General features: G+C 41.9%; 1 protein-coding gene and 1 pseudogene across 1 annotated transcript in view; both read left to right on the top strand.

Moving 5' to 3' along the window:
* Positions 1 to 16,290, top strand: part of Drc1 (dynein regulatory complex subunit 1) — a 54,991-nt gene that overhangs the window by 9,258 nt on the left and 29,443 nt on the right. The window contains exons 2-4 of the mRNA XM_023710905.1: positions 8,057 to 8,144; positions 10,629 to 10,741; positions 12,770 to 12,953. Of these exons, the coding sequence (XP_023566673.1) occupies positions 8,057 to 8,144; positions 10,629 to 10,741; positions 12,770 to 12,953 (385 nt within the window). The remainder of the gene's footprint in view (positions 1 to 8,056; positions 8,145 to 10,628; positions 10,742 to 12,769; positions 12,954 to 16,290) is intronic.
* LOC101575520 lies at positions 14,731 to 16,079 on the top strand (annotated as a pseudogene).

The following is a 16,290-nucleotide window of genomic DNA, read 5'->3' as shown; positions in this document are numbered from 1 at the left end:
AAAGAGAGAGGAGGGAGAAGGGAAAGAAAATAAGGGAAAAGTAAAAAGTTTATTTGAGAGAGAGAGAGAGAGAGAGAGAGAGAGAGAGAGAGAGAAACCATGGAAACAAAGCTTTGTAAATGGGAAGGGGAAGAGAGGTCAAAGGGAAGGTAGGAGAATGGGGGAAAACTCCCAAGTTATATCATGTGCAGATACAAATTCTTTGTGGTGATGTGATCATTATATATTATTCAAAATGCACCAATAAAATCTAATGTTTAAAAAAATGAGAAAACACAAAAGCAAGATACAACCCATAATTGATAACTGGTTTAAGGTAAATCAAAGCAGCACTGAGGTGGAAGAAATGAAAAGCAACCCATGTGAAATTTGTGAAATGACAGCAGCAGAAATGGCAAAACAGATCAATAAGTCCCTTGACAAAAATAAGAAAATAAAGAAATGATGATTATAATGAAGTGATTAGTGAACTGAGAGCAAAAACAGAAAGAAAAAAAAAACCAATAGAGGCATTTAGGAAAGACATAGAAACCACAAATGCCCAACAATAGAAAAGAACTGGATTCCATAAAACAGATGCAAATAGAAATCCAGGAGATCACAAAGTCTACCGAAAAGTATATGCAACAGAGTCAACCTATGAGAAGATAGAATCTCAGATCTAAGGATAGCCTGGTGTTTAGTGATCACCAAATGAGAGAGCTCTGGAAACAGCAAGTCTAACACTTCCTAGATAAAGCAAAGAAATCTAATGTAAGATTAATTTGAATCAGTGAAGAATCAGAAGATAGCAGAAACAACATAAAAAAACACTATCCACAGACATAATAGCAAAGAGCTTTCCAAGCATGAAAAAAAAATTGAGATAGAAATAATTGATGCATATAGAATTCAAAATAGTCATGATCACAAAAACAAAACAAAACAAAAAAAACTATACCAAGCATATAATAGTTAAGGTTCCAGAAATTTATCTAAAGAACAGAATATTAAAAAGTATTAGAGAAAAGAAACAAGTTGCTTATAATGGAAAACCCATCAGAATCAGAGCATGCTTCTCAACTCAACCCCATAAGTCAAGGAGAACTTGGAGTGAGATATTGCAAGCTCTCTGAAAGAAAACAACCTCTAAATCAGACTGATGTGCCCTGAGAAATTATCTTTCAAAATCTTAGAGAAGTAAAATACTTCTATGACAAAGAATACATGAAGAAATTCATGGTCACTAACCAGCATTCCAAAAAGTTCTGAAGGGTATTCTTGAAAAAAAATACAATGAAGACAACAATTCAAGAATCCCAATATAATTGAATCCACCAGGCAAGGCAAGTCACTAAACAGAAGGGAATGAATGGGAACCAATAACAGGAAAACAACATGACAAGGATAAGTTAATACATGTCAGTTATAAACATCAATATGACTGGTCTGAATTCACCCAATCAAAAGAAACAGATTGGAAGACTGGATCCAACAATATACTGCATACAATAGACACATTTTACTCAAAAAGATATTTGTAAATTGAAAATCAACGGAGGGAAAACAATACTCCATGCAATAGGAGCTTGGAGCAAGAGCAAAAGTAGCTATTATGTTTGCAGACAAAATGAATTTCAAGCCAAGACTGATCAAGGGAACTGAAGGTCACTATATACTTAAGGGAACAGTCCAACAGAAAGTGATAACGATCATAAATAGATATGCACCAAATACCAGTGTACCCAGTTATATAAAAATACATTAATTGACATGAAAAAATCAGATAAGTACTAATACAATTATAACCTCAACATTACACTGTCACAAATAGACTAAAGAAAAAAAAATCAACAGAGACATCAGAGCTGAACCAAATGTTTGAAGAAATAGACTTAGTAGATATCTACACAGTGTTCCACCCTACAACATCAGAATGCACATTCTTTTCATCTGAACATGGGGCATTCTTTAAAATAGACCACATACTAACTCATACAACATGTTTTAGTAAACGCAAAAGATTTGGAATTATCCCATCCATAGTATCAGATCATAGTGGAATAAAGTTGGAAATCAATGGCAAAAGAAACCACAAACACTTCATAAACACATGCAAATTAAATGACACCCACCAGAACAACCAGTGAGTCACAGATGAAATTAAAGAAGAAACTAGACAATTTCTGCAATTAATAGCACCAATACAACATACCAGAAATTACAGGATGCAATGAAAGCACTCCTACCGAGGAAGTTTATAGTGAACATCAGAAAATAAGAACAAGCTCAAATAAACAACCTAATGTTGAACCTCAAGCTTCTACAAGAAAAGCAAGTTAATCTCAAAGCTAGTACAAGGGAGGAAATCATAAAGAGTAGAGCAGAAATTAATGCAACCGAGACTAAGAAAACATTGCAAAGAAACAATGAATTGTGTTGTTTATTTTTTTTATTTTTGATCTTAGCCAAAGGCACAGAAGCAATGAGGTTTTTTTTAAAGATTAAATGAAAGACAACGTTTTAGTCAACTTTATAGAAAAAAGGAAAGAAAAGATTCAAGTGCATGCAATTAGGAATGAAAAGGGTGAAATCACAACTAACTGCAGAAATTCAGAAGATCATCAGTACTTACTTTAAGAACTTGTATTGGAGTAAGGTGGAAAACAGAAGAAATGGGCTGGTTCCTAGATACATATGAATTACCAAAACTGGATCAAGAAGATATAAAAATTCTAACTAACCCAGTATCAGCCAATTAAAGAATTAATAAAAATCTACCAACATGGAAATGCCCAAGTCTTGATGGATCCATTGCTGAATTCTACAAGAAATTAGGAAAGATCCAATGCCACTACTCCTCAAACTCTTTAATGAAATTGAAAGGGAAGCAATACTTTCAATCTCATTCCTGGATCCAAACATTACCCTGATACCCAAACCAGAGAAGGACCCAATCAAAAAAGGAACTACAGGCCAATCTCCTTAATGAACGTAAGATGCAAAGTTCCTCACTAAGCTACTTATAAATAGAATGCAGTCTGCAGTCTATAATCATGAAGAAGAAACATTATGGCCAAGTAAGATTCATCCCAGGGATTCAGGGATGATTCAATATATGGAAATCAATAAATGTAATATAGCACATTAATAGATCCAGGGAACCACATGATCATTTCAATAGATGCAGAAAAAGCTTTGGACAAAGTCCAGGACCCATTCATGACAAAAACCTTACAGTAAATTGGAATAGACTGACTTTATCTGAGAAATGCTATCAATGACAAAGTAACAGACAACATCACACTACATGGTTAAAAACCAAAACCTTTCATTCTAAAATCAGGAACAAGGCAAGGATTTTCACTACTACCACTTCTACTCAATATATTGCTGGAAATGTTAGGCAGAGGAATTAGACAAGAGAAGAAAATAAAAGGAATAGGGATAGGAAGAAGTTAAATTACTATCTCATTTAAATTGTATACATTATTTGTGGATCACATGATACTCTACATAGAAGACCACAAAAACTCCACCAAAAGACTCCTAGAATTAATAACCAAATTCAGTAGGCTAGCAGGATGCAAAGCCAACATTTAAAAATCAAAAGTATTCCTGTACATGGATAACAAACTCCCTGAGAAAGGTTAAGGAAATAACATCTTACAGAATAGCATTGAGAAAAGTGAAATACTTAGGACTCAGTGTAACAAATGAGGTTATTGTAGTCAGGGTTTGCAAGGGAAAAGATTTAATATAGGACACATAATTTATAGGATTATTTTATGATATGCACCCAGAGTCAAATGCAAAAAAAAAAAAAATTGCGGGAGATCTGCCCCCATACTAGAGACCAAAAAAAAAAAAAAAAAAAAAAAAAAATCAACGGAGGGCCCGGGTCCCATGGCAATGTCCTGCGCAACTCCAGCTGAAGGACATGAGCCGACAATAATGTCTCCTGCCAGTCTGTATCAAGATTGTGTACTGGCAAGGCACAAAGGCCAGGGGTGCAAGCTAGAAAGTCTGCACCAGCGAACCAAAGCTTTGTGCCAGCAAGCTGAAGAATCTGCACTGGGGCCAGGAAGCGATGCTCAAGGTTAGAGCTCTCCCAAAGAGAACCACAACCATCCTCAGCTACATGGACCTGCGCTCTCCCACCTTGAGAACAGCAGAGTTCATATTAGGAAAGCCAACATGACAGGCTTTTCCAGGAGGATCATTGGCACCACCTCTTTCTCTCCAGTTTAGTTTTTTATGGTGTTGGCAACAATCCTCAGGTGGGCTGTCCATGAATCACCACCCTGCTCATTCAGTTTAGCTGTATGTTACAAATCGAGCATTAGCTAATCCACCACAGTAGCAAAATTGCAGCACTCTGAAAACTATGTGGAAAACTACAGCATTCTGAAAAATGAGATAAAAACTGGAACGATATCACCTGTTCTTGGGTAAGAGCTGATATAGTGAAAATGGGCATATTTTCTAAATTGTTATACAGATTTAATGCAATTCCAGTCAGAATACTGGTAGGATACATCACAGAATTAGAGAAAACAATTCTAAAATTCATATGGAACTGGAAAGACTTAGAATAGCAAAAGCTTCTTGGCAGCAAGGGCAAGGCAGGGGGCATCAGAATCCCTGATTTGAAGTTATGTTACGAAACTATCGGTAAGAACAGCATGGTACTAGGAAAACAAACATAAAAACAAAAAGACCTAAGGATCAACAGAACAGAACAGAAGATGCAGAAAGAATACAAGCACACTCATCCAGCTTATCTTTGACAAAGGAGCTAAACACCTTCACTGGAAGAAAAATAGCCTCTTAAATAAATGGTTCTGGGAAAACTGGCTTTCCACACGCCAAGGTTAACACTCGACCCATATCTTTCACTATGCACTAAACTAAAATCAAATTGAATCAAAGATCTAAATATTAAAACTTGCTTAGGCAGGTGCAGGGACGGGTTCTATCCTCAGTGTGCTGTGTGGGGCCCCAACCCCGGCGTGCACTGAGATGGCAACTGAGACTGGGTGTGGTGGCACGCGCCTGTAATCAGCACTTGGGAGGCTGAAAACAGAAGGACAACTACAAGTTCGATCTCTGAGTGAGGCCCTGTAGACCCTGCACTAAATACATTAAATAAATAAATAAATAAATAAATAAATATTAAAACGGAAGCACTGACTCTGTAGAATAAGTGAAACTCTGGAGGACAGAGGTGTAGGAGAAGACTTTATGAATGAAACCCTGGTTACACTGGAAGGATCAACAACTAGGATCACATCAAATTAAAAAGCTCTTTTGCACAGCAAAAGAAACCACCAACAGGGTGAAGAGACAACCCACAGAATTGATTTTTTTTTTTTTTTTTTTTTTTTTTTTACCAGTTACTTGTAAAGAACTCAAAACAATCAGACCTCCTTGAATTTAAAGACCTAATCCAAAAATGATTATCTGGAATGAATAGACATAGCTCAGATGAAGAAATACAAACATCAGATAAATATATGAGAAAATGCTCAGCATCACTGGTCATTCAAAAAATGCAAATTAAATGACATTGCAAATTGAGGGACATTGAGATAGCTCAGTGGCATAAGCGCCTGCCTTGCAAGCTTAAGGTCCTGAGTTTGATCCCTGGTAATGCCCTCCCTCCTTAAAAAATAATAGAGATTCTGTCTCATTCCAGAAAGAATAACTGTCCTCAAGAAATCAACCAATTAGAAATGCTGGAGAGGCTGTGGGGACATAAGAACCGTCTCCACTGCTGGAGAGGGTGTAAACTGAACAATCACTTATGGAAATCAGTGTGCAGATTCCTCAAAAGGTAGAACAGCAGGTTTCACTTGATCCAACTGTCTCCCTCCTAGCTATCTTCCAGAAAGATTTAAAAGCGTCATACAACAGTGACACATGCATTCCCATGTTTATAGCAGCATAAATTATATTAGCTTAATCTTGAAAACACCCCCTATGCCCATAATAGAAGAATGGATAAGGAAAATGTAGTAATTATGTACAATGGTGTACTAGTCAGCCATAAAGAAGGATAAATTTGAGTCATTGGTAGGAAAATGGATGCACCTCTAGACCATAATCTTCTATTTCTCTCTCCCTTTCCTTATACTTCTCTCTCTCTCCCTGTTCCTCTCCCTGTCTCTACCCTTCTCCCTCTCCCTCTCCTTCTCCCTCTCCTTCTCTTTTTGAGATAAGTTTTCACTATGTAGTTCAGGCTGACCTTGAACTCATTATATAGACCAGGGCTGGCCTTAACTCATAGTGGTCCTCCTCCCTCAGTCTCCCAAGTGCTGGGGTTACAGGTATGTGCCACCATGCCCAGCTAAAATGCCACATTTAAAAAAAATCATATATGAGTGCTGGCAAGATAGCTCAGTGGACTAAGGGCCTGCTTAGGCAAGCACAGGGACCAGGGCTTGATCTCTAGCATCACATACCATGCCAGTTCCACCCTTGGAGCTGGCCACCCAGACCAGGCATGGTGGGCATGCCTATAATCCCAGTGCTTAGGAGGCTGAAAACAGGAAGATCACTACCAGTCTGAACTGCATAGTGAGACCCTGTACCAAATACATTAAAAAAAATATCTGATATTGAGACATACTGCGTTGTTTTACTCAAAATCCATCTAGTGCGTATTTTAAACCCAAAGCCCATTTGATTTTGGCCAGCGTTTTCTTAAGTTCCTGGCGGTTCCATGTAGTTGGTGGTCATCAGCATGGACAACCAAGTGCTTGATGGTCAATGATGAGTAGAAGGTGGCAATGGGATTTACATCAAAACTGGGAAAGAACTTGTACCAGGTCTGGAATATAGGTTCTTTTCTAAAGCCTGATCTTTGCCCCAGGAAGTGGCTTGGGAGAGATTATTTAGACAGAGTTGGTAATTAATTAATTGAGGTCAAAGTAGAAAGTCAGAGAGAAGGTGTGCATTTGGGTGTGGATGAGGACACAGCCCAGTGGCGTCTGGAGGCTCAAGTAGGACAGGACAATTAGTGTTCTTACTGAGAAAACCAAGGCAGGTTCAAAAGGAACCAGGAAGAAAGGAAATGACAAGGGAAATGGGTTTCAGTGGGCTTGGCAGTGGGGGATGGTGGTGACTGCTCCCAGAATGGTGTAATGCTGGGTGAGCTGTACCGGACTTTGAACAAAGCAGGTGGTGCTGGAAGTCTGTGTTAGAAAAGGTCACACAAGAATGAGATAAAGGGATCCACTTGTTGACCAGTGAATGCTGGAGTCCTGAACCATGGCTTCATTCTGACGAGCGCTGTGTGGGAGAGTCGAGCTGAGGAGGTGGCTTAAGAGTTGGCACCTTTGTTGCCAACCCCAGAAAGTCCATAATTGGAACGTTATCTTTCCCTCAGCTCTTTAGTTTCATTTCCTGGTTAATACACACAAACATGCAGGATTTGTAAAATGTAGGCAAATCTGTCACAGGTCTTTTGAAAAATGTCCTATATGTACATGAACCTGTTTCCAAAAGAAAATGCATATACTATTGTACATGTTGTTTTACAGCTGGCTTGTGTGGCTTTGGTTCTGTGTGAGCTGACTGCACTTTCAAATGTCTATTGCCTGTTTGTATTTCTTCTGTAAATTGCACATTCAAATCTCCTATTAATTTATAGTTAGTACTTGTGTTGATATTTTGTGAAGGAGTCATTTTTTCTTTCTTTTTCTCTTTTGTGTACTGGTGGCTAAACCCAGGGTCTGTTTTATAGACAGTAAAATTTTGTCCATGTTCTTTTACCAGTTTATGCCTTGACTTTTAAGTGTAACATTTTAAAATTTTGGAAAGTAAAACTTCAATATCTACCTCCCTGGCTTTTGTTTTATTCAAAGATGGGCCCTAGGTAGTAAGATTGCACAAACATTCTCCTGTATTCACGTCTAGTATTTTTACAATTGTATTTTTGTAATATTTAAATTGTTATACAAATAAGTGTGTATCTCTGTACAGTGGTGAAGTTCCATGAGGCCTTTCCATACGATATTTCCGTGCAGTATTTGCATAGTAGATGTAAGTCAGGTTCTATTTTTTTCTGTCGCAGGGAAGCGCTGGGAGAATATTTAGATGGGAAGAAGGAGAGTGAGGAAGATCACAGCAAGAGCTACAAACAGAAAGAAGAGAGCAGACTGGTAGGACCTCGCGGGCCGGCGGTGGGGAGAGCAGCGCCCCGTGCGGCAGAGCCGGCCAAGTGTAGAACGGAAGGAACGGCGCTGTTCCCGGCCTCTGGGACGCAGCTGGTCCTAGCCCGGAGCTCCGAACGAGCGAGCTTGCCCATCTTGAGCTTCTGCGTTCTCCTTTCTGCTCTTGCGCTCTTAGCGGTCGCTCACATTCACGGGACAAAGTCCAGGGTCCCTGCCTGCTCCCCCAGCCTTTGCCAGTGTGTTCCCACCCTAACTCTGCAGGCTCATTTCCCACCCTGATTTCCTGCAATCCGCAGGGGACGTCCACCCTGCCCCTGGGGCTGCCTCCTCTCTTGCTTCCACAGCGCTCAGTGCCCTCCTTTTCTGCTCCTCCTCTCCCTTCGCTTCTCCCCCAGAGTGCATTTCCATTCCCTAGGACTGTTTCAGTTCTCAGCTCCTTGTGGGCTCTTGCTCAGTCCAGTGTAGGGACAGATTAGAGAGGCATGGGCAGGGAATACAGGGGAAGACCTGACAGTTGTAAAATTATCATGCTTATTGTGCGCGGTGGGCTGGAGCAGGCTACTCCTTGTGAAACGATTGCACACATTTTCTCTGCACATGAGGAACCTGTAGCCCAGTGATCCTTTCTTCACCCCAGAAACAAGGGCTAAGACCTTGATTGGCCTATATTACACCAGCCAATAACTGGAAGTTATTTTTAGAAACCAGTTTGCCCCTACAAATCAGAGTACACCCTATAACCCAGACCCATCAGGGAACCTGGGTCCTCCTACCTTGCAGCCCACTTTGCTGTTAAGGTAGCTTTTACTTGCATTTGCTGCACCATAAATAAACATTCATGGGGGCATCACTTCAATCCTGACCTTCTCATCACTTTAATCCTGACCTCCTCATGTTGGGGGGCGGCTTGGCTTCAGGCCCGTCTCACCCTCCCTTCCTCATTCTTTGGAGGAGTGAGGGTGTGGGATGAGGCAGACAGCAGAGGGGTTGTCCTGCCTTGTCCGGAGGGGGACCTCTTCCTCCTCAGAGGTCTCAGCCTGACACAACACCAGCCTGAACTCATTTAGTCCACACATACAGTACTTCTCTGTAGCAATCATTCCTCTTAGCTAGTGGTCAGCCCTGTGCAACTTCCCAAGTGTGTGTGGACGCAGCATTTCCAGGTACTTCAGAAGCTCTGTGATGGCCTCTGTTTCTAAGTGTGGAGTGTTTCAGAGCCCACATGAATAAATACTAAAAGGGAAATCCTGCCGTGTCGGGCCCTGCCCCCGGGGCACACTGAGAAGGCAATTGAGACTGGGTGTGGTGGTGCTCGTCTGTAATCCCAGCACTTAGAAGGCTGTTAACAGGGACATCACTAAGAATCCGATCTAGTAGTGAGACCCTGAACACCCTGCAGACCCTTCCCTAAAATACAATAAATAAATAAATAAATAAATAAATAAAATAAAAGGGAAATCTACTAGGAGTGTAGCACACATGAGGCCCTTGGTTTAATCCTTAGCACCATCATAAACGCAAAACAAAAAAAATTATGGTGGGTGCAGTGGTGCATACCTGTAATCCCTGTTACTCAGAAGGCTGCGGTGGGAGGTTCACAAGTTCAAGGCCAACCTGGTGACTTAGCAAGACCCTGTCTCAAAACAAAAAATAAAAAGTCTGGGTATATCTTTGGTTTCAATCCCTAGTACTGAAAAGAAAAAAAATTGCTAAGTGTAGTGGTGCCCCTTTAGTCAGAGCTGCTCAAGAGGCTGGGGCAGGAGGATCGCTTGAGCCTAGAAGTTCAAGACCAGTGAGGGAAACATGCAAAATCCCATCTCAAAAAACAAAAAACTAAAACATCTCTTCTGTGTCAAGGACGGGTCTTTTAAAGTATTTAATAAAGGATATGCAACAAAAAGTTTGAGAGGAGGGGTATATAACTCAGTGGCACAGTACCTGCCTGGCAAGTGTGATGTCCTGCGTTCAATTCCCTGTACAAAAAAAAAGTTTGATAGGGAAGACCAACAGTTCGAAACAGCAAACCAGAACTGGAAAAATGATGTTACATGTAGTGACTTACAAAACAGGTTATATGCAAAAAGCGGAGGTGAAAGTTGAGCTGAGGTTTAGCCAAATAGGTGGGATTTTAAAAAGTGTTGTGCAGGAGAAACTGAGATAATTTCTGGCAAAATAAGTGTGCTCTCTGGAAGAAAAAAAAAATTAAGCTTACTGAAATATTCTGAACTGTCTCGATGGAAAAAGTTGCTAAAAAGATGTTGCTCTTCAGTGCCTTATGGTGAGGGTTGATTCCTGCCTCAGTGGATGAGCTGGGTAAGTGTCCCTAGCTGGCTAGGGATGGAGTTCAGTGGTGGAGCATTTGCCTAGCTTGGGTAAGGCCCCGTATTTTATCTCCAGCAACACCCCCCCAACTAGCTTTCTGTATTTGTTACAGTGTTTTAACTTTATTAATTCTTATCTTTTTGTTTTCAGAAATTGGCCAAACTACTGCTCTATGGCACTGAGCTGGTAACAAATATCCAGGTGGCAATAGATGTCAGGGAGATCCACAGGAGAGTGGAAGAGGAGGAGATAAAGCGCCAGAGGTAAGGGGTCCACCTCTTTGCAGCCTGGTGGGTGTGACAGGAATCCCTTATAGGCTGCTAAATTTGCTTCCATTGTTTGAAAGTGTGTGCAGCCTTAGTTTGGAAAACCCCTCCTGCTCTTTATAAATCCTCCTCCCCTCTTTTTTCCGTTCCCTCTCTCCCTTCTCACTGGCTCCTCCCTCACTCCCTTGAGCACTGTAATATTGCTGATGTGTACCAAACGGAGTGGTTACAAAACTCTCACCTCTCTTGGCCTGTGCTTATGACCAACACAGGAACCTATAACCATAATTGGTTCTGAAATATAGGTATGTGTAAGGAGGCATGGAAGCATACATGAGGAAGTCTCTGGGACTCTGCAGAGACTAGAGAAAACTTCCCAGACCAGGCAACATTTGAATTGGGCTGTGAGGAATGAGTAGGCAACTTTTTTTTTTTTTTTCCAGTACCAGGGATCGAACTTGGGACCTTGTGCTTGCCAGGCAGGCACTGATGCCTCTGAGCTATCTCCCTGGCAGGAATACACAACTAGGAATTTGAGGAGTTGAGAAGTAGACATTTTAAGACATGACATGGTGTGATTGGAGATGCATGGTAGTTAAGGATGTGTGGGAGTGGAAGAATACAGGTGAGGCCAAGAAGGTCAGTGGAGCAGTCCTAAGTTTAACTGTACAGAATGACCTCAGATGGATAAGTGATGTACAAATACAGGAGCATTTTGAAACATTAAAGAGTCATGCCTTGGATAGAGAGACAAAAGAACCCATGGCAAATCCTCAGTCTGTCCTTGGGAGGCAAGCTGCCTTCCACATCTACCTTCCCAAATCTCATTTGCCCACTAGTGAGGTGTAAGCTACCTAGAATAATCATCTTTAAGCTGGATGTGGTGGTGTGCACTTGTAATTGAAGCTCCTATACGTGGGAGGCTGGGCCGGGGGATTGCAAGTCTTAAGGCCAGCGTGGCAACTTAGTGAGACTGTATTTCAAAATGAAAGATAGAAATAGAAAAAGATTGGGGCTGCAACTCAGTGGTAGAACACCTGCCTAGCATGTGCACAACAGTTTCCAGGGTTCAATCCCCAGTACCACAAAAAAATAATCTTTGGTTTACATATAGCAGTGGCCTCATAGAAGGTAGAGAGGTCCTCATTTAATCTACTTTGGAATCTTCTTTGATTCATTTCTTAAACGTAGCTTAATTAGAAATAGTTACCCAGTTGACCATTTTAGCTGAGCATGTACATACAACATTGTTAATTATTCAGCATGAGTCATTCTCCCTTTAGCAACTTTACCAGTTCTACTAGGACGGTGGAGTGGGTGACTTCATTTTTTGAAACTTCCCCCACCCCAGTGGACCATGCCAGCAGCTGAACTGGCCTGCAGGGTCAGCTTGTGAAAGGTCTTGAGTATTATGCTAAGAAAGGAGGCTTAATCCCATAGTCACTGAGGAGAAATGGAAGCTCCAGAGAGGCAGAGTGCAGATAAAGTTCTCCCACAAGATGACCTGGCAGTTACTCAGCTGTTCCTGAGACAAACCTCCCATCAGAACAGAAGACAGAGTATGGCCTGGCTTGAGTGGGCAAAGAGTAGGGAGGCTCACAGATGTTTCAGGTGGGACTCTGTCCTTGAGGGGCTTTGTGCTCCAGTGTGGAGACAGCTGCAGGAAAATACATAGTGGTGAATACAGATGGAGCCGCTGGCTTGGTTCCTGCCACTGTCCCCAGAGGACTCCTGTGTTAGCTCTAATGCCATATCTCATCCTAAGACTTCCAAGGCTTAGCATAACATTCAGGGCCCTTCACAGTTTCTCTGGAAAGTTTTGAAAGGCAATCCTTATTTTCCCTTTCTCATGGTGAGATTTTTCTACTTGTACCTGTGGTTCCATTAATCGGTTATTGGGGGTAAGGGGCCGAGCATGGTGTCTGGGGTCTGATTGTGATGTTGCGGTGTCCTGGAGGCTGTGGAGAACCTGCCCACGCTTTTGCAAGGCAGGCTCCAGAGATACTGGCATGTGTGTGTTTATAGAATCGAGAAGCTGGAGAACGAAGTTAAGACCAGCCAGGACAAATTTGATGAAATCACTTCCAAATGGAAGGAGGGCAAACAGAAGCGGATTCCCCAAGAGCTGTGGGACATGCTCAATACTCAGCAGCTGCACTGCGCTGGCCTGATAGAAGACAAGAACAAGCTTATCAGCGAGCTGCAGCAGGCAAGGGCCGGGGGCTTGCTCTAGCCAAGGGGGTCTGGCTGGAGGATGGAACTGGGTTGCTGGTTTGCTTTTCCTGAACGGAAACGTGTGAAGGCTGTGCTTGATTCGTTAGAATGCTGCATGATTCAAATGTTTGTCCTTCTTTCTTTAATTATTTTTTAATGGCAAACCCCATGCATTGTTAGATTGATCACCTACCCTATTTTTTAAATATCTGGTTCAGTAGCATTAGGGTATTCACATTGTTGTACAATAGCTCTCTAGAACATTTTCATCTTACAGCACTAACGCACTGTTAGAATCAAATTATTTTTTTAAATGTATTTACTACAGGGTTTACGGTGTCTACAGGGTCTCATTACTTAGATTGGACTTGTAGTGATCCTCCTGTTTTTAGCCTCCAAGCACTGGGATTACAGGTGCATGCCACCACACCCAGTCTCAATTTCAGTCTCAGCACGCCCCAGGGGCAGGGCCAGCATAGCAGGTGAGGGATCAAACCCTGACTGTTGCTCTCTGCCTAAGCAGGCACTTTAGTCTGCTAAGCTATCTGGCCGGTCCTAGAATCAAACTCTTGCTGCAACACTTGTTAGCCATTTTTGGTTTTCTTTTTCTTCCCCCATTTTGTTTTGATGGTTTTAGCTACTTTAGATAGCAGTTGAAAATGAGTGGAATCATAGAGTATTTGTTCTTTTGTGACTGGCTTATTTTGCTTGGCATAATGTCCCTAGGGTTTATCCAGGTTATAGCATTCCATAGAATTTTTTTCCTTTTTTAAGGCTGCATAATATGCAAATATATGTGCACCTCAATATGTTTTACCATCTTTTTATCTTATTTTTCTGTGGACATCTAGATTGCTTTCATGTCTTGGCTAGTATAACTAACATTGCTATGAACATGTGTGTATACATAGCTCTTGGAGATTCTGCTTTGAAGTGTTTTGGATACATACCTAAAAGTGAAATGACTACATCTTATAGTAGTTCTATTTTCCATTTTTAAAGTAATCTCCATGCTCTTTTTCATAATCATTGTAGTTTATATTCCAGTGCATAGCATATAAGGGTTCTCACTTCTTTAGATCCTTGTCAAACTAAGCAAATACTTTACGACTGAGTTACATACCTGGTGCCTTCTCTCTCTCTCTCTCTCTCTCTCTCTCTATATATATATATATATATATATATATCCCTATTATAATATATTACACAGTCTTGCTATGCAGTTCAGACTCATAGTGATCCTCTGTCTCAGCCCCCCCAGTGCTGTGATTACAGGTGTGCCCCACCATGCCTGGGGGCTTCTGAGTCAGCACAGCATGTGGTACGAGGATCTATCCTAGTCCTTGTGCTTGCCAAGCAGTTGTTTAGACCACCGAGCTATCTCCCCAGCCCCCCTGGCCCTTTCTAAAAAAATTATCTTGATCCAGGGTCTTCCCACCAAGTTGCCCAGGCTGGCCTTGAACATGTGATCCTCCGGCCTCAGCCTCCCAAGCAACTGGAATTATAGACAGGCACCACCATCCCAACAATAAATTTTTAACATGTAGAAAAAAACGTTGTAGAATTTAGAATTATTGGTTATCTAAAAGAAAGATATACTTTAATTTTTTTATTTTTTGAAGAGAGTTAAAAATGGTATTAAAACAAAAATTACAAGTGATACAGAATTTACTTAAGAGGTTCTCTTACATCGACTGCCTAAGAGTTGTACTGTAAGAAGCAGCAACCTCTCCTCTTGTCTCCATCTGCTTGGCGATTGTGAAGCAGCAGCCATGTGTGAGTGCATCTCTATCCACGTTGGCCAGGCCAGTGTCCAGATTGGCAATGCCTGTTGGGAACTCTACTGCCTGGAACATGGCATACAGTAGCCTGATGGCCAGATGCCAAGTGACAAGACCATTGGGGGTGGAGATGACCCTTCAACTCCTTCTTCAGCAAGATTGGTGCTGGCAAACATGTGCCTAAGGCAGTGTTTGTAGACCTGGAACCCGCAGTCACTAATGAAGTATGTACTGGTACCTACCGCCAGCTCTTCCACCCTGAGCAGCTCATCACAGGCAAGGAAGATGCTACCAACAACTACACCTGTGGGCACTACGCCATTGGCAAGGAGATCATTGACCTCGTGTTGGACTGAATTCAGAAACTAGCTGATCAGTGTACAGGTCTGCAGGGCTTCCTGGCTTTCTACAGCTTTGGCGAAGGCACTGGCTCTGGCTTCACCTCCCTGCTGATGGAATGTCTCTCCATCGACTGTGGCAAGAAGTCCAAACTCAAATTCTCTGTTTACTCAGCCTCCCAGATCTCCACAGCTGTAGTAGAGCCCTACACCTCCATCCTCACCACCCACACCACCCTGGTGCACTCTGATTGTGCCTTCATGGTAGACAATGAGGCCATCTATGACATCTGCTGTAGAAACCTCAATATTGAGTGCCCCATCTACACTAACCTGCATAGGTTGGTAGGTCAAATTGTGTCTTCCATCACTGCTTCCCTCAGATTTGATGGAGCCCTGAATGTGGATCTGACAGAATTCCAGACTAACCTGGTGCCCTATCCCCATATCCACTTCCCTCTGGCCACATATGCCCCTGTCATCTCTGCTGAGAAAGCCTACCATAAACAGCTTTCTGTAGTGGAGATTATCAATGCCTTCTTTGAACCAGTCAACCAGATGGTGAAATGTGACGCTCGTCAGGGTAAATACATGGCTTACTGCCTGTTGTACCATGGTGATGTGGTCCCCAAAGATGTCAGTGCTGCCATTGCCACCATTAAGACCAAGCATACCATCCAGTTTGTGGGCTGCTGTCCTACTGGCTTCAAGGTGGGCATTAATTACCAGCCTCCCACTATGGTGCCTGGTGGAGACCTGATCAGGGTACAGCGGGCTGTTTGCATGCCGAGCAACACCACTGCTATCACTGAGGCCTGGGCTCATCTGTTTGATCTGATGTATGCCAAGCGTGCCTTTGTTCACTGGTATGTGGGTGAAAGGATGGAGGAAGGGGAGTTTTCTGAGGTCCGGGAGGACATGGCTACCTTTGAGAAGGATTATGAGGAGGTTGGTTTGGATTCTGTGGAGGGAGAGGGTAAGGAAGAAGGAGAAGAATACTAAAATTGTCACAAAGGTGCTGCTTTTACAGGGAAGCTTATTCTGTTTTAAAACATTGAAAAGTTGTGGTCTGACCAGTTAATTCATGTGTAGCAGTATATGCTCTCATTCAATTATTGACCTATGATTTAAAGCATAAATGCTTTGTCACAGACCCAAATTGTCCATTCTCTGATGAGTTTTGAATAAAAAGTGTTCCCTGCCTAAAAAAAAA

This window comes from Octodon degus, unplaced genomic scaffold, assembly GCF_000260255.1.
Source record: "Octodon degus isolate 3935 unplaced genomic scaffold, OctDeg1.0 scaffold00019, whole genome shotgun sequence".
NCBI classification, from domain to species: domain Eukaryota; kingdom Metazoa; phylum Chordata; class Mammalia; order Rodentia; family Octodontidae; genus Octodon; species Octodon degus.
The sequence above is the reverse complement of the archived record's forward strand: the minus strand, read 5'-3'. Positions and strand labels throughout refer to the sequence as shown.